The sequence below is a fragment of the Oryctolagus cuniculus genome, chromosome X (genome assembly GCF_051225735.1).
Source record: "Oryctolagus cuniculus isolate XC-2025 breed Fujian yellow rabbit chromosome X, ASM5122573v1, whole genome shotgun sequence".
Taxonomy (NCBI): Eukaryota; Metazoa; Chordata; class Mammalia; order Lagomorpha; family Leporidae; genus Oryctolagus; species Oryctolagus cuniculus.
Genome location: NC_142888.1, coordinates 5,953,011 through 5,971,995, shown reverse-complemented (window position 1 = coordinate 5,971,995; position 18,985 = coordinate 5,953,011). Strand labels below are relative to the sequence as shown.

General features: G+C 42.4%; 1 protein-coding gene across 8 annotated transcripts in view; it reads left to right on the top strand.

Annotated features, from left to right (window-relative positions):
- Positions 1–18,985, top strand: part of RPS6KA3 (ribosomal protein S6 kinase A3) — a 112,264-nt gene that overhangs the window by 35,498 nt on the left and 57,781 nt on the right. Inside the window, exon 1 of one of the 8 annotated variants that reach the window (XM_002719951.6) lies at positions 13,280–13,551. The exons of the other annotated variants lie outside the window; for them this stretch is intronic. Coding sequence (XP_002719997.1) covers positions 13,513–13,551 — 39 coding nt within the window. The 5' untranslated portion in view covers positions 13,280–13,512. Of the gene's footprint in view, positions 1–13,279; positions 13,552–18,985 lie in introns of those variants that run through there. 8 annotated transcript variants of the gene reach the window in all.

Here is an 18,985-nt window from a genome sequence, read left to right as displayed (position 1 = left end):
CCCGCTCCAGACTGAAGCATCATGATTCGAGAAAAACTGTCTCCAGGCACAGTGGGGTATGGGAAATAGAAGTTACAAATTATCCTGTAGGTTTGAGTATTAAAAATTCACTTGAGAGGCAGTTGCAGAATGGGAGGAATTTAAAATATGTACAAACAATAAACCAGTTCAAAAACAAAGTAGCTGTAAACTTAAGAAACAAAAGTTGTACCTGAAGGATATAACTAGAGTACATTCCTTACTTCAGCAGTGAATTATGTTTAACATAATCAGAATAGTTGTAAAGACTTAAATATTGACTTAACCAAAATTTGTGATATGAGAACTAAGTCTGTAATGGGCTATCCACAAGAAAGTAGCATAAGGTTATTCTTCATCATATACAAGTAAACACTAGAGGGAACAATGGAAATGCAAAGAGCTGAAAAGGGATAGCAAAAGCACAGGGCATTGCTACTTTTTCATTGTAACCGTTGTGGTTTTTTGATCCTTTATTATTTACTTATATTTTATACAAAACTTAAGTAGTTGTAACTGGTGTGATCAGGTAAAAATTCACAGAAGAGCCGGCGCCGCGGCTCACTAGGCTAATCCTCCGCCTAGCGGCGCCGGCACACCGGGTTCTAGTCCCGGTCGGGGCGCCGGATTCTGTCCCGGTTGCCCCTCTTCCAGGCCAGCTCTCTGCTGTGGCCAGGGAGTGCAGTGGAGGATGGCCCAAGTGCTTGGGCCCTGCACCCCATGGGAGACCAGGATAAGCACCTGGCTCCTGCCATCGGATCAGCGCGGTGCGCTGGCTGCAGCGCGCCGGCCGCGGCAGCCATTGGAGGGTGAACCAACGGCAAAGGAAGACCTTTCTCTCTGTCTCTCTCTCTCACTATCCACTCTGCCTGTCAAAAAAAAAAAAAAAAATTCACAGAAGACATGAAACTTGACCTGAGTTTTGAAAAATTGGTACAGGATTCTGAGAAGTAAATATCAACATTTGGGGGAGGGCATTTCTCTGGGAAAGTGCTATAAACAAAAACTAAAGGGGTGGGAGGTTTTGAGCTGTTTTGGAGGTAGCTAAATTGGTTGAACTAACCAGGATAGTCATAAAGTAGAACTAATTTCTCCTGAACATAAAATGCCTACACGGAAACCCTTTAGATATATGACTTAGTCATGTGAAGTCTCTTGAATATATCCCCTATGTTGTCTTACTCATGGTACATCCATTTTGTTCTGGTTGGATTTTTCCTTTTTTCATGCCTCATCTCTTTCTTACCTTTGTTCTTTATCCCGCAATTTGACTTTTTCTTGTATCTTAGATCCACTTCTCTTCCTTCTTCTGGAATTTCAATGTTGTTATCCCTCTTGACTTTCCTGTCTTTGCTCACAAAATATAAAAATTTTACTTCCTCATTGTATCTCATAAAATATAAGAAAGTGTATCTAATTAAATTGATCCATACCAGAAGATTGACACATACTCATCACCTTACTTTATCTCCCTCCCAGGAATGTTTATTACTCTACACTTATGTGTAATTTGTTGAATTTCTCACACTAGTAACTTATTGTAGCCAGAATCTTTTGTTCTCTGTTCCCTACTGGAGAGACTGAATTTTTTTACCCTTGATTCCCCATGGGGCTGGGGAGAGAGAGCGACTGCCTCTAGCAGAAGGTAGAATGTCCCATATAGCACCTCAAGATAGCTTTCTAGACTCCAGAGTTTTCTGTCCTTTCTCAGCTGACTGGAGGACTCCTTGCTCTGCATGATCCATGATGGAGAAAGAGGGGGTCTTGATTATTGAGGTCTACTTAGTCATCAAAGAATTATTAAAGCAGTTCTTCCTTAGTGAGGATATAATTCTTTTAAAGTTCTTGCAGTACCAGGCAAAGGTCATTGTGAGGATTGAAAAATGGAGGCAAATAAGTACCTAGCACAATGTAAGAGCCTAATAAGTGTTAATTTTCCTGTCCCCTCCTTTCCATAGGCTAGTCTTGCTTTCTCAGACTATTCATGGGGTAAAGTACCCCCCTGAGGAGCTAGGGTGATGGTAGTCAGTAATTTTGTGCCTAACAATAGGCCTGGCCCCAGGCTAAATTGTGAAATGAGTTAACTTTTCCTTAACTTGATCCTTTGACCCTTCTGTTCCCTTCATCATTTGTTTCTAAATGACCATGAAACATTAATTGCTCATAACATCAACTTCGTAAATTTATATTACTTTAATCCAGAATACTATATTTATCAACTCAGTCTTCATGACTCTTACATATCATAGTCATGTGCATGATTGTTAAGGCACCGTGGCTCAATAGGCTACTCCTCCGCCTGCGGTGCCGGCACACCAGGTTCTAGTCCCGGTCGGGGCGCCAGATTCTGTCCCGGTTGTTCCTCTTCCAGTCCAGCTCTCTGCTGTGGCCTGGGAATGCAGTGGAGGATGGCCCAAGTGCTTGGGCCCTTTGGGCCCTGCACCCGCATGGGAGACCAGGAGAAGCACCTGGCTCCTGGCTTCGGATTAGCGCAGTGCACTGGCCGCAGCGCACCCGCTGCAGCAGCCATTGGGGGGTGAACCAATGGCAAAGGAAGACCTTTCTCTCTGTCTCTCTCTCTCTCTCACTGTCCACTCTGCCTGTCAAAAAAAAAAAAAAAAGAATTGGAGAAAACTTATTCAAAGTAATGGTGATAAAGTGATTTAAAAACAGGTTATAGATTATCTAAAATGTCAGGTTAAAGAACAGCACCCCTATAAAGGAAATAGGCAGGAGTACATAAACAGTGCCCTGTCCTTTTCTTTCCTTTCTCTCCCTTGCCCTCCCTCCCTTTTCCCTTTCCCTCTCCCCCGCCCACCATGTTTGTATGTATGTATGTATGTGGGTGACAGAGCAACAGAGCTTCTCGGCAATTCACTCTACAAATGGCCGGAGCCATTTATAGAGTTTCCACATGGATGGCAGGGACCCAACCACTTTAGCCATCACTGGCTGCCTCCCATGCCTCCCATAGACACATTAACAGGAAATTGGAATTGAGAGTGGAGCCAGGTGACACGAACCCTGGCACTCTAATGTGGATGCCAGTATCCCAACTGGCATCTTTTTTGTTTAAGATTTATTTATTTATTTGAAAGGGAGAGTTACAGGAAGAGAAAGGGATAGACACACAGAGGGAAAGGGAGGGAGGGAAGGAGAGAGAGAGAGTGAGAGAGAATGAGAGAATGAGAATATCTTCCATCTGCTAGTTCACTCCCCAAATGGCTGCAATGGCCGGAGCTGGGCCAGTCCAAAGCCTGGAGCCTGGAGCCTGGAGCCGGGAGCCTCTTCTAGATCTCCTATATGAGTAGCAGGTGGCAGGAGCCCACAGACTTGGGCCATCTTCTGCTGCTGTCCCAGACCATTAACAGGATGCTGGATGTGAAGCAGAGCAGCTGGGACTCAAACTGGCATCCATACAAGATGCCAGTATTGCAGTGCTGACCCCTAACCAGCATCTTAACCGCTAGGCCAAACATCCACCCCTTGTTCTTTTTCAATCCCCTGAAGTTGAGCTTTTGGTAGTAGTTTTTCCATCTCTCTTTCATACCATTATTCCAGCTGCTATTCGTAAAGAAACCATAAGACTGCAGGGTGTATGTGATGCATAGGGAACTTAACAAGTTACTGGTGGAATTTATCCTGTTGATTTTATCCTCCATTTCCTTGAAAGTTTCCTAGAACTGCCTTAAAACTTAAAATTTGAACATCCAAAGTGATAACGTAGAACCATGAGTCGAGCATCCACTTGCACATCTCTTGAAGGCAACATGGTTCCTACTACAAAAGCCCAGCAGAGTATACAACAGGCCATGAATTAGTTATTCCACAGAGCAAAATACAGTAGAGTGCTCATACCACTTATTGACTTATTGTATAGATTATTGTCTGTCATTCTAACTCTCTGAGATTATGTTTTCAAGAAGGATGTACTTTTCTCTGATGGGAGGGAGAACTTCCACTTTGCTTATGGCTGTGTCCAAATACTGACAGAGTCTGTGGTCACAAAAGGCTTCCATAGCCTTGGCAGCCCATGGCAAGAGCCTCGGGTGATGACTGACATCATAAATAAAAGTGTTAATTGTTAAAGGAACAACAGAAGTCACTATGCACTTACTCCCCCATGTAGGACCTCTGTCCTTAATGAGTTGTACTATGAGAATTAACTGCAAAACTTGTTCTCAAACTGTACTGTATGTTTTGTGTGTGGGGTGGTGCAAACTGTTGAAATCTGACTTAACATGGAGTTGGTTCTCTGTATATAAAATTAAACTAAAAGTGAACCATAATGAAGAAGGGCATGGGAGAGGGAGCAGGAGATGGGATGGGAGTTGGGGTGGGAGGGTGGGCATATTGGAAATAACCAGTATATTCCTAAAGTTGTACCTATGAAAAATGCACTCATTAAATAAAAGCTTTTAAAAATTTGTGTTTTTGCACTCAGAGCTTAAAACTAATAAATTTAAGAATGTACCATTTAGAAAAATATTTCTGAGATAAATAGCATTATAATTAGCACTGCATGTGGTATTAAATAGATCATGTGTACACAGGGAAAATTTCTAATCACGTATAGTTTACTTTTGCTGCATTTTTAGCTCTATTTCAGAGATATTTTTTCACTTCTTAGTGCCCCTTTCCTCCATCCCTAAGAGCATTAAAAAGAATAATCCCCCTTTTTATCATGGCTCGCCTCCCTCATGTGGTGCCTTTGCTCTGGTTTGTTCCTCGTAATACCCATTCCTTCAGTTTGAGTGATCTCCATATTTGGTGAGAAAGCAACATGATTTAAGTTAGATTCAAGTATGAATGGTTGGTTGAGTCAACCCAAAACACTGGCGTATCAAAAATCAGTCTCTTTACTCAAATGAATATTATAATTTAGCTGTTTTAGATGAACATAACTAAATAAAAAGCACTTCAAGCTGAACAGGAAAAAAAACGTGTGGACAGAGTGGAGCAGTGGCACCTAGAGTACCCTTTGCTTATTGCAAAGATCCAGGCCCCTGGTAACGATGCCACTGCCCCCTCACCTCAGGAGGTGCTGTGAGCAACAGGGCCTTAGAAGTAACATTTAGGCTGGCGCCGCAGCTCAGTAGGCTAATCCTCCGCCTGCGGCGCCGACATACCAGGTTCTAGTCCCGGTCAGGGCGCTGGATTCTGTCCTGGTTGCTCCTCTTCCAGTCCAGCTCTCTGCTGTGGTCCGGGAGTGCAGTGGAGGATGGCCCAAGTGCTTGGGCCCTGCACCCCATGGGAGACCAGGAGAAGTGCCTGGTTCCTGGCTTCAGATCAGCGCGGTGCGCCAACCACAACATGCCGGCCGCAGCAGCCATTGGGGGGTGAACCAATGGCAAAGGAAGACCTTTCTCTCTGTCTCTGTCTCACTGTCCACTCTGCCTGTCAAAAAAAAAAAAAAAAGCAGCAACACTTTTCAGTGCTTGAGGAAACCACCATCTTCTTGAAGCGTATTTCCCATCTTAAAAAATTTTTTTTATTTGAAAGGCAGAGTTACAGAGAGGCAGAGGCAGAGAGAGAGGTCTTCCATCTGCTAGTTCACTCCCAGATGGCTACAGCGGCTGGAGCTGTGCTAATCGAAAGGCAGGAGCCAGGAGCTTCTTCTGGATATCCCATGTGTGTGCAGGGGCCTAAGCACTTGGGCCATCTGCCACTGCTTTCCCAGGCCACAGCAGAGAGCCGATAGGAAGTGGAGCAGCCGGGACTCAAACCAGCGCACATATGGGATGCCAGCACTGCAGACAGTGGCTTTACCTGCTATGCCGCTGCGCCGACCCCTCCCATTTCTAATTAAAAACTTTTGGACCCTTAACACTTAACTGTTGATGTATGTGTGCATTTAGATGAAAATCGTTAGATATGAAACCCTTTAGTATCTGAATAATTGAGTGTTCCATACAAAAACGTATCCATAGGAATCAATTAAGTACATGTCAGTGTTAGATTTTATCATATGGGATGATTTTCCAGCAGGATTCAGCTTATCATGGGGCCATGACGGTGGCTAGTAATTGGATTTGACTCTGTTTGGGATTCTGCCAGATGTGTGTGATGTATGATATAGAAAAGTTTTCAGAAACTCTTCTATGGACTCTACTGAGCATTCTTTCTTCAGGTTTTTTTTTTTTTAACCAGTGCCTTGTTTATGTTACACAAGCATCTTTTTAAAAAAAGTTTTTATTGAGATATTCACAAATCGTTCAATTCAGAATCTGTCAAAGAGTTTAGCATCTCTGGTTTTTGAACTAAGTCTGTTTCATGACCATTTCTGCTTCCAAACTGTAGGAACTTGGGCAGCAGGCTATTTAACGTCTCTCTAAGCCTCAGTCCCTTCAGCTCTAATATAGTACATACCTCACTGTGGCGAGAATTAACTGAGAAAGAAAACTTAAGTGAGAGAATTCAGATTCATCAAGTAAAGACTCAACGAAAGAAGCTAGAAAAGAAGTACAAAGGAAACCTATAAAAATAAAGAGGAATGGGGCTGGTGTTGTGGCATAGTAGGTTAAGCCTCCACCTGTGGTGCAGCTATCCCATATGGGCAGCTGGTTTGAGTCCCAGCTGCTCCACTCCCGATCTAGCTTCCTGCTAATGCCCTGGGAAAGCCGTGGAAGATTCTGCAAGTGCTTGGTCCCCTGTACCCATGTGGGAGATCCGAAAGAAGCTCCTGGCTCCTGGCTTCGGATCAACTCAGCTCCAGCAATTGTGACCATTTGGGAGTGAACCAGCAGATCTCACTCTTTGTCTCCTCCCCCCTCCCCGCTCCGCCATAACTCTGCCTCTCAAATAAATAAATCTTCAAAGAAAAATCAAGAGGAAGAAGTTCAATATAAATTCCAAAATTAGTGAATTAGAAAATTGGGTAGAAAAAGCAAATGCAGAACATTAGGAAAGCCAAACAGGATATAACTACAGATAGGAAGCAGATGAAAATATAACCACTGGAGGGGCTGATACCATGGCGCAGTAGGTTAATCCTCCGCCTGCAGCACTGGCATCCCACATGGGCGCCGATTCTAGTCCCAGCTGCTCCTCTTCTGATCCAGCTCTTTGCTGATACTCCTGGGACAGCAGCAGATCATGGCCCAAGTGCTTGGGCCTCCGAGCAAGATGAAGCTCTTGGCTCCTAGCTTTGACCTGGCCCAGCCCCATCCATTGTGGCCACTTGGGGAGTGAACTAGTAGATGGAAGATTCCTCTCTGTCTCTCCCCCCTCTCTGTCTTTCAAATAAATAAATCCTTTAAAATTTTTTAAAAATGCTATATCTGAAATCAAATATTCACATCATATCTGAATCATTTAATGAGTATATTCCCAAGTCAGGGTCAAGGTAGCATTTAGTGGTGCTTTCTTTAAGCTCCATAGCCTATAAGAATGTTGGATTTTGTTCTGTAATGGGAAGTCATTGAGGAATTATAACCTCTTCTGACTTCTGTTTTAAGATTATTCTGGCTGCTGTGAAGAGAAAAGAATGTGCAGGGAGATTTTGGAAGCAGAAAAACCAAGTTGATGGTGATAGATGGTGACAATTTGTATTGGGAGTGAAATAGTTTTAAGGTTATATCAGAGATGAAATCACTAGAATTTGTTGAAGGGTTAAGTTTGAAGGGGAAGAAATTTTATAAGCAAGGAAAGAGCCAAAAAGAATTTGCAGATATGGGGGGTATATTACAAATTTTATTATCTAAAATGGGGAAGATTGACTCCCATTACACTTGAAGTAAAATTTTTTAAAAATTTATCTGAAACACAGAGTCAGTTGCACCCACCCACCCACACCGAGAGAGAGAGAGAGAGAGAGAGAGAGAGAGAGAGAGAGAGAGAAAGAGAAATCCTCCATTCCCTGGTCCACTCTCAAATGGCCACAACAGCTGGGACTGGGCCAGGCTGAAGCCAGGAGCACCTCCCTCCCCTGACTGGGTCTTCCGAGCACCCAAGACGTCCTCTGCTGCCCTCCCAAGTGCATCAGCAGAGAGCTGGATGGGAAGTAAAGCAGCCAGGACCTGAACTGGTGCCCACACAGGATGCTGGCACAGCAGGCAGCAGCTCTACACACTATACCACATTGCCAGCCCCAAACCTAAACTTGATACTGAAATGCTTTGTACCAGGAATGTTTGCGATTTCAGAGCTTTTCTGAATATACGTATCTGGATTATACGTACAGCTTTATAAAATCTGAATCTGATGGCCTAAATCAGCAGATCTTGCTTAATATGAAACCAAACTACCTGTGTCCTTTCTCTTTCCGTTATGTTCATTACATTCTAGCTACCCTGATCTTTCTTCTGTGTCGAATTCATCTAACTAAATCCTATCTTAGGACTTTTCACATCTCCTGCTCGTTCTGTTTGAGGGCTTTAGATCATGGGCCAGCAAGCTTTGTCTATAATATACAGACATATTATGTCTACATAATTTATAAGTATCTTAGGTTTTGTGTGTCATTGGTTTCTGTTACAACTACTTGTGGTAGCCATCATAGAGCAAAAAGAGCAAAAGGTAACATGTAAATTTGGCCCTTGGCTGCCCAGGTCTGGCCATTGTTTGCCCCAGCCCAAGAGATATGGGTTCATGTCTTTTTTATTCAAGTTATTCCTGGAAGAGAACATGGCAAGTAATTTAGGATCAAAAATCTTAATGCAGCATACTCTTTACCATGCAATTTTTAAAAAGATTTATTTATTTATTTGAAAGTCAAGAGTTAGAGAGGAGAGGCAGAGAGAGGGAGAGAGGGAGAGGTCTTCCATCTGCTGGTTCACTCCCCAATTGGCCGCAACGGCTGGAGCTATGCAGATCCGAAGCCAGGAGCTTCTTCCGGGTCTTCCCATGCGGGTGCAGGGGCCCAAGGATTTGGGCCATCTTCTGCTGCTTTCCCAGGCCATAGCAGAGAGCTGGATTAAAAGAGGAGCAGCCAGGACACTAACCAGCATTGGAAGTGGAGCAGCTGGGACTAGAAGTGGCACCCATATGGGGTTCCAGCACTGCAGATGGCAGCTTTACCCGCTGCACCACAGTGCCAGTCCCCTACCGTGCAATTTTACATCTAGAAATGATTTCTAAATGATTGTGCTTGTGCACAAAGGCTAGGATATCACAGAGGTATAGAAGATCAAATGCCCATAAAGGGGGTTTATATTAGTAGAATTTGCATTAGTTATTAGTAATACTTTGAAGGTTTTTTAGTAATAAAGAACAGGGGTCAGCAAACTATACCATGGTCCCGTTTGAGAGAGAGTGACAGTCAGACTGAGTTCTCCTTGCACTGGTTCACTACCCAGTGCCACCACACCCAGAGCTGGACCCAGCTGAAGCCTGATGCTGGAAACTCAATCCAGGTCTCCCACATGTTTTATTAATTTATTTTGCTGCATATATTTATAGGTAGATTTTTGCTGGAACACAGTCCCTATTTATTTTCCCACTGTCCTGGCAAATTTGACAGAAACCATTTATCCTACAAAGCTGAAAGAATTTATTATCTTGGCTTTTACAGAAAAAATGATAATCAAATTTGCATACTATGGTCCAAGTATGTCTGGTATATAGAAAAAAGACTGGGAAGAAATTCACCAAAATAGTGATATTTTTCTTTCATTTTTCTTTTTTAATTATCTAAGTTATCTATAATGGCCATGTATCATTTTATTGAAAAAGTTGCTTTGTAGATAATATGATAAATGTTAAATTTAATAAGATAGAACATGAACAAAAATTAGCTGAAAAACTAGTAAGGTTAGGAAATTTTAAAAGTTACAAAGGTGGGGAAAAGTATGAGTAACAGTACCTCTGTTTCATGTATACTACTGAACAAGTACCGTCCCTATCAGATATCAGCATATTATACTTACATATGTGGCCTCTATTTGAGTTCTTCCTATGTACTATTTGCTATGGGAATACTACAGTAAGTTTAATTCCTGTTCCCAGTGGAATACAGGCAGTGGAATATACTAGTAATTGTGTATAATAAATGCCCTTAAGAGATGAATCAAGGGACTTTAACAGCTTACATTTTGGTTAGGAGATGGTCGCACCCAAATAAAGCAACCACTCTGTGATGAGTTATGCTTACAAAGAATTCCAGTGACATGAGCTAGTCTTTCTGTTTATGGTGTTTTTTTATGTAAAGAATTTTTTAAATTTTATAATTATCAATTGCATACACTAAAAATATGATTTACTAACCTGAGCACTAATAGTAATTAAAGCCAATTTTAACTAATCCTTTAGGTTTGAAAGTTATTTCATGATTTCCATTCAAAAGCATTGCTTGAATAAAGTTGACTGCTTTCTGTAGAGGTGCTCTTTAATCCTTCCCACATTCAGCGTGATCCTCACTTCTGCCTATCACAGTCTGAAGAACTGCCTCGTGCGCAGACTGCAGTTGGGGATACATGATTGTGCTAACCTTGCTGCCCTTTTGGAACATTGTAAAGAATTCCTTTGAGGGGATGGGAGAATTCAGTTCTGATGGGAAACTTTCTTAGTGCTTTCCTTGCTGGAAAATTGAGTCATGCATTTTAAAAAGTTTTTAATTTATGATTTATTTTATTTATTTGGAACGCAGTGAGAGAGACAAATGCCTGCAACAGCCAGGGCTGAGCCAGACTGAAGTTTAGAGCCTAGAACTCAATTCCTCTCCTACATGGAAGTCAGTGACCCAACTATTGGTGCCATTCCCACTGCCTTCCAGGGTCTAAATCAGCAGGAAGCTAGAATCAGGAGCAGAGCCAAGACTTGAACTGAGACATTCTGATATGGAATGCAGATGTCTCAAACAGCATCTTAACTGCTATGCCAAATGCCTACCCCAAGGCTTGCCTTTTTTTTTTTTTAACCAGAGTTAGTGAGAGAGTTATAGACAGAGAGAAAGACAGAGAAAAGTCTTCCTTCCGTTGGTTCACACCCCAAATGGCTGCTACGGCCGGCATGCTCCGCCAATCCGAAGCCAGGAGCTAGGTACTTCCTCCTGGGCTCCCATGTGGGTGCAGGACCCAAGCACTTGGGCCATCCTCCACTGCCTTCCCAGGCCACAGCAGAGAGCTGGACTGGAAGAGGAGCAACCGGGACAGAAACCGGCGCTGCAGGCAGAGGATTAGCCTAGTGAGCCGCGGCGCCGGCTGTAAGGCTTGCATTTTGAAAAAATCTTTTATTTATGAATTTTTACTTATTTGAAAGGCAGAGAAGCACATGCACATAGCTCATGTGCATGCTCACACATAGATCCATCTTCCATCTGCTGGTTCACTCTCCTAATGCCTTCAGTAGCCAGGACTGGGTTAGATCTTTTGCCAAGAACCTGTAACTCAGTTTGGGTCTCCCACATCGATGATGGGGGCCCAGGTACTTGAACAGAATGCCTTTCCCACTATACACACACACACACACACACACACACACAAAGAAAGAGAGACAGAGAAGCAGATATCTTCCATCTGCTGGTTCACTCCCCAATTGGCAACGATGGCCGGAGCTGTGCCACTCTGAAGCCAGGAGCCAGGAGCTTCTTCTGGGTCTCCCATGCAGGTGCAGGGGTCCAAGCACTTGGGCCATCTTCTACTGATTTCCCAGGCCACAGCAGAGAACTAGATCGGAAGTGGAGCAGCCGGGACTTGAACAGCCACCCATATGGGATGCCGGCACTGCAGGTAGCGGCTTTACCTGCTACATCACAGCTCTGGCCCCGATAAATATTCTTAACAGAACATGCTTTTGCTTATATTCGCTGCCCCCCCCCATCAGTATTCTAACTACTCACCAAATTGCCTGCCAAGGATAATTTTTTTAATTAAGTAATGCTTTTGGTATTCAATTTCCATTGGATTATTTATATAGAACCTTGCCATAAAATTTTGGTATAGTAGCAAAAGCCTTGGCTTTTCATATAGTACTTATAGCACATAATGGACACTATAATTGGCTCAAAAAATGAGTACTAAACTGAGGTTCCATTATGGATAATTCTCTCACCAAGAATGTTCTACCTTGACCTTAGTTCCTTTTTCTTAAAAAAAAAAAAAGTATTTATTTATTTGAGGCAGAGTTACAGAGAGAGGGAGAGACAGAGAGAGAGGTCTTCCATCCACTGGTTCACTCCCCAAATGGCCGCAACAGCTGGAGCTGGACCAATCCAAAGCTAGGAGCCAGGAGCTTCCTCTGGGTCTCCCATGCAGATACAGTGGCCCAAGTACTTGGGCCGTCTTCCAGTGCTTTCCCAAGTATAAGCAGAGAGCTGGATCAGAAGATGGGTAGCCAGGACATGAAGCAGCATCCACGTGGGATGATGGCACTGCAGGTAGAGGCTTCACCCACTGTACCAGTGTCAGCTCCAGTAGTTTCTTCGTCTATAAAGTTATCTGGTTTTCTTGGTGTTCTCTAGAGTCTCTTCAGGTTATGAAAAATCAGTGGTTTTATTAAATTCTTAAAAGCTAAGTAGATTAACCCTTGAGCTTTTGTGGGTTCCACACAGGTTAAATCTATGTTAAGTATTTTTCCCTAGCTCTTGAAGGTGCTGTTCTTTCGTTAAGTGCTCCTGCTACAGCGATCATGTTCTGAATATTGACATACCTGAAAAAAATAGTTTCCAAAACAAAAAGACCTTGAAAGAATTTCTGTAAGGTAGTATTAGATGATGAAACTGAGTAAGAGATTCTTTGTTAGTTTGACCTCCCCCCTTCTTTTCCAAATTGGCTTCCTAAATGTTCCTTTTTGCTCACTAGTATCCCAGGGATTGGACTTTGTTAAAATTCAGATTTTATTTGAATGAGTTTTAGCTATGAGCCTTAAAGGCTTTAACCTGGTTGACAATTGATGTTTGTAAACAATGAAAATTTGAATATAATTTACTTCTACTTAAGATAGGAAGAATGTGTCCTTCCATCACAATGAAAGTTTTTTGTGATACTCATTTTCTACCCAGTTATACAGCTTCCTCATTAACAGGGAATACTCATGACATGTCTGTGTATAATAACCATCTTGAGACCATGTCTTGAATCTGCGTATAAACATTACAAAGGGTAGAATTCTGCATGTGCATGGGCAACTTGTATTATTTTAATAGTGATGGCTAGTTTCCGTTTCTTTAAAGGCCCATATAGTTGAGAAATACTAGTATTTCTCGGGATTTTAAGATCATAATATCCGTGTTGCTGGTTGTGAAAATTGTCTGGGTTGGTGGGGACTGGGAGAAAAGAACATTTCCACAGGATTTGGCTATCAACAAATCTTTGTTTCCTGTTCTGGCCTCCCTACCTATCAGCTATATTAGTGACCCTGCCGGCAGGTTTCTCCTTTCTTTTACCACAGGAAAACTGTCCGACCTCTTTTTCTAGCATTTTCAGGACCCGCCTGACAGGAAATTTTCTAATTGCCGGAACAGCTGGTAGGAGAAAACTTTACAGGGGCTTGGCCTTTCCTTTCTAACTTAAGTTTTACCGTTAGAAATTACTTTATCACCGTCATGGTTTCGTAGCCATGTTTAAATTTTTGTCTTTTCGTGTTCGCTCTATACAGGTAAGATTTGCTGAACTTCTCTTAAGGAATGAAATGTTTTAGTTGTAGCTACCTATAATGTTAGTTATTCCATTTATATGTTCTTTTGAGAAGCTTTTTAAAATTCAAAACCAGTGTTAATAGAACTTTTAAAGGATAATATTTCTGTTTACTAAAAATAAGCCAATTATATGTAAATATACATTTCATCTCTGTTTTGTCACTTTACTTTTACATTGAATTTTTAATGCTGGAGTAATTTTTAGTTTGCTAATGTTTTTAATTTTGTGTAACAAAGCAAAACAAATGACTAACTCTCCGTATTTAAACCAACCATGACAAAAATTGCAAAGCTACTAATGTTTAGGGGATTACTATAATGTAAGTAATATTTTGGCAAGTAGCAAAATGTGTTAAGCATCAAGAAGTTAAAATTAGATTTTTGTTGGAATTGGTTTCTATAAAACTTTGAAAGTTTTTCAGCAGTTCTGTGTTTAAGTAACCTTAAGGAAGTAATTTTATCTGACTTAGAGTAGGCACAGTGTTGAAATAATTACTTCGTTAAAATAGAATTAGTGGATGATGATTCATATTACATTTAATCTAAAATCCTGCCAAAATCAAACCTGTTATTTTGCTGTGAGAATTGGTCTATCTCACAGTCTTTAAGGAGAATTAAAGTTGCTAATTGAGATTCCTGACTGGTAGAAAACTGTGCTGTTTTCACAGCAATTAATGGTTTGGAGACCCAGCAATGCTATCTTTCAAACATAGATTTAAGAAGCTGACTTATAGCCTGCCCTGAAAGACTCTGGTTAAATGAAAAGTGCTGTACATATTTTCATTCCGTTAGCAATAAGTACGTTTGGTCAAATCGTAATCTGGGATAAATTAAAATGAGCTTTCGCGGCATGGCCCAAATAACCAGTTTAATTGTGTTTCAGCCAAGTAATTTTTATATATCTTAAACCATCTAAAAAGAGGAAGTTAAAATATCTTTTTAAAATAAAAAACTATGTATTACAGAATTGCAGATATTTGTATAATGAGTGACATTTTAATTTAGACATTTAATTTAGAATTATATTTAAGAGGTAAAGTATATATTTTTCATTTGTACAACCCCAAAAACAATATACATCCACGGATAAAAAATACTGATTTGCTGACTTCTACCAAAGAATATTTAAATATTTTACGTGAAGTTTCAATAATATTTTCTGACGTTCAAAACAATTTAGAAAATACAAATGCCTCAAGAACACACTTCCTGACTCAAGGGAGGGGAGGAAAAAGGAAATTATGTATACAAGGCAGGGCATAATGCCAAATGTTGAATCATTCTTTAAAATCAGTTAATATCACCCAGTTTGTTTTCTTAATGTTAGTTAGCATGTTACAATATTAAGTTTCCTATAACTCAGACAGCATTAATTGTAGTTCCATTTCTCTAATCCTTTTCACATATTAGGGTAAAAATTGTATTTTTCTTCACAGCTTGAAAAAGAAGCATTAGTTTTTCCTCATTAAAGGGTTAGCTTTAAGGTCCATTTAAGAATGAACATAAGGACATTTTTGTTGTCCTGGGAATCACACAGGGTAGCCTCTCTGTGACTGGAAGAATACTAATAGATCTACCTGTCCATGAATTTCCTTCTGTTCTTTCTGTAATGTCTAAACTGACATTTTAAAAAGAATTCCTAAAATTATATTCCCTTAACTGACTTTGTTTTACCTACCAGGGGTCATATCTCCATAGATATTTAGATAATAATGTTTGAAACCCCAGGTAGGTATTCTTTTTAAAAATCATTTATTTGTGAGACACAGCACTCACAAGAGTGGGCTAGTAAGCATTCCCAGCCACTGTTTTACTTCCCCAGATGTCCACAAAGAGCTAGAGCCAAAGCTGTCAACTGAGGACTCAATCCAGCTCTTTCACATAGGTGCAGGAACCCAACTACTTGAGCTATCACTACTGCTTTTCAGGGTCTGAATTAGCAGGAAGTTGGAGTCAGGAGCCAGAGGTAGGTATCGAACCCATGCACTCTGATATGGGACATGGACATCCTAACCAGCAGCTTAACCACTAGGCCAAATGCCCGCCCCTGAAGGCAGATACTCTATTTTTTTTTTAAGGTCCATAGATTTATTTGAAAGGCAAAGCTACAGAGAAGCAGAGGTGGGGGTGGGGGATTTTCCATCTGATGGGTCACCCCCAAAATGGCCGCAGAAGCTGGAGCTGAGCCAATCCAAAGCCAGGAGCCAAGAGCCTCCTCCAGGTCTCTCATGTGGATGCAGGAGCCCAAGCACTTGGGCCATCTTCTGTTTTCCCAGGCCATAGCAAAGAGCTGGATCAGAAGAGGAGCAACCGGGACACGAACTGGCACCCATATGGGATGCTGGCACTGCAGGCAGTGGCTTGAACCGCTACACCACAGCGTCGGCCCCAAGACACTCTTTATCTTAGTGTCTCTAATATTTAGTAGAGCACCTTGTTCGTAATTTGAATTGCCGTCTAAGAAAAAGGAATGCTATCAATATGATATGTCATAGGTTAGAAGTATTTTCATTGGAACCAGCCAATCAAGAGGAAGCAAAGCATGAGAGCTTCCTGAGTTTTCGTTCCTTCTCTAACTTCTTTCTTCTCCTCTTTCACACTCTGATCCAAACACTGGTCTCCAGATGTGTTCCCATTCTGGCCCTTGCCCTGACTTCTTCCTGTGTCTGGAATGTGCTTCTCCCAGGTGGTTGACTTCCTCACCTCCTTCAGATCTTTGCTCATATAGCACCTTCTTAATAAAGCCTACCCTGGTATAGAATCATAATGTAGATCCATGGCTGTGGGGAGCAACTCGGACTAGACTAAGTTACTGGAATTAAGACTTATTCTATGCATCTGCTCTCCCACAATATGGCACTGAGAAGGGAGGAAACAGCTTCTACACAGCTGCCTCCAGTTCAACCAATAAACAGCAGGACCTGCTCCTGATTGGAGGAGAGCAGCGTACTCGGCGTGTGGGTAGCAGAGTTGGGATTGGTGGAAGAGGACTATAAAGGAGGAGAGAGACAACATGCACCAGGAACATCTATCTGAAGGAACACCTGTGCAGCCCCCGAGAGAGCCGGCCGGCGGTGTGCCGCTCCCCCGCGGAAGTGGGGAAAGTGGCAGGGGGAACCGCCCTTCCACGGAGGTGGAAGGGACGGTAGCCAACCCGGGAAGAACCAGCAGCAAACCCGGGAAGGGCCGAGCAGACAAAAGAACAGCGCAGGGTCCTGTGTCGTTCCTCCACGAAGAGGGGGAGCGACACATGGCCAGCTTAGAAATTTTGCCTACAATTAGATTTTATCAATTTCTGTAAAAATAACAATCTGGAGTGTATTATAAGTGGTGAAAAGCAGTTGTAATGAAAAATAATAAAAACAAAAAAATTAAAAATTTTAAAAAGTACCATTTTTTAAAAAGATTTGTTTATTTATTTGAAAGTCAAAGTTACACACAGAGAGGAGGAGAGAGAGAGAGATCTTTTTTTTTTATTTTTTTTTATTTTTTGACAGGCAGAGTGGACAGTGAGAGAGAGAGACAGAGAGAAAGGTCTTCCTTTTGCCGTTGGTTCACCCTCCAATGGCCGCCGCGGCTGGCGCGCTGATCCGATGGCAGGAGCCAGGAACCAGAGGCTTCTCCTGGTCTCCCTATGTGGGTGCAGGGCCCAAGCACCTGGGCCATCCTCCACTGCACTCCCTGGCCACAGCAGAGGGCTGGCCTGGAAGAGGGGCAACCGGGACAGAATCTGGCGCCCCGACCGGGACTAGAATCCGGTGTGCCGGCGCCCCAACCGGGACTAGAATCCGGTGTGCCGGCGCCGCTAGGCGGAGGATTAGCCTAGTGAGCTGCGGCGCCGGCCTGAGAGAGAGAGATCTTCTATCCGCTGGTTCACTCCCCAGTTGGCCACAGAGGAGGAGAGAAGGAGAAGCAGAGAGAGAGAGAGAGAGAGAGAGATCAATCTTCCAACTGATGGTTCACTCCCCAGATGGCTGCAATGGCCGGAGCTGTGTCGATCAGAAGCCAGGAACCAGGAGCTTCTTCCGGGTTTCCCACGGGGCTGCAGGGGCCCAAGGACTTGGGCTGTCCTCCAGTGCTTTCCCAGGCCATAACAGAGAGCTGGATATGAAGTGGGACAGCAGGGATTTGAACCAGCGCCCATATGGGATGTGCCGGCCCCCAAAAAAGTACTATTTAAATTATAGTTGCACTGGGGGCTAGCATTGTGGTGTAGCAGGTAAAGCCACCAGCTGTGACACCCATATGGGTGCCTGTTCATGTCCCAGCTCCTCCACTTCTGATTCAGCTCCCTGCTATTAGCCTGGGGAAAGCAGAAGAAGATGGCTTACTTAGTTTGGTCCTCTGCCACCCATATGGGAGACTTGGTGAAGCTCCTGGCTCCTGTCTGTTGTGACTATCTGGGAGTTGAGCCAGTGGACAGAAGATTTCTGTGTGTATATGTGTGTGTGTATCTGTCTGTCTCTCTGTAACGCTCTTTCAAATAAGTAAATATATCTTTTCAAAAAATAAAATACAGTTGTACCAGAGAATATAAAATCATCTGCGCCTCACAGAGTAATTAATATGTATGTGCCATATCTATGCTTCACTTTGACAAAATTCTTTTTCTGTAAAATTGTAGCTGCTTCACTATGTACTAAAGATAAAACGATAGTGTTCCAAACTGTCAAGTTGTAGTTTTTGTTTTCATGTGGCAAATTTATTTTGGGAACAAGTGATCAGGTGACATAAGATATGTGTGTCACATGCATGTGTCAGTCTGTTCTTGGGTCTGTGTCTTCAGAAACTTGATAGTTCTTTCTGCATCCATCTCATTGGATTCCTGGTATGAGCTAGAAGAGCACATTGCTGTTTTCCCACCTGTTGTCCAAGATTGCCCAGGCATGAATAGTATGTCCTAGTTGGGCCTCAGATACATTTCTAAAATCCTAATGAGGCAATGACTTAATGACATGAAGCATAGTCTGGGCATTGAGATAGGTTCAGGATAAAGTAGTGGCAAGTTTTTGGAACTTGGGCCGATGGCAAACTTGCCACAGGAATTAATCTCTCTACCTCCAAGAAAATTTTCTGTGCTCCTGAACCTCAGTTTAGAAAATATTTTTTTTTAATTCTGGTTTATATCCTCAAAGATGTTTGGCATGATCAGAACAATTTTGGAGGGTGAGGGTAGGGAATAGAGGAAGATGCTTTGAAAAAGAGAGTGCAGGCATTTGGCATAGGGATTGAGATGCCAGTTAGGATACTTGCCTCCGATATCAGAGTGCCAGGGATTGAATCCCAGCTCCTGATTCTAGCTTCCTGCTAATGTAGACCCTGTGAGGAAGCAAGTGATGGCTCAGGTAGCTGGGTCCCTGCCACCCATGTGGGACAGCTGGGTTGCATTTCCAC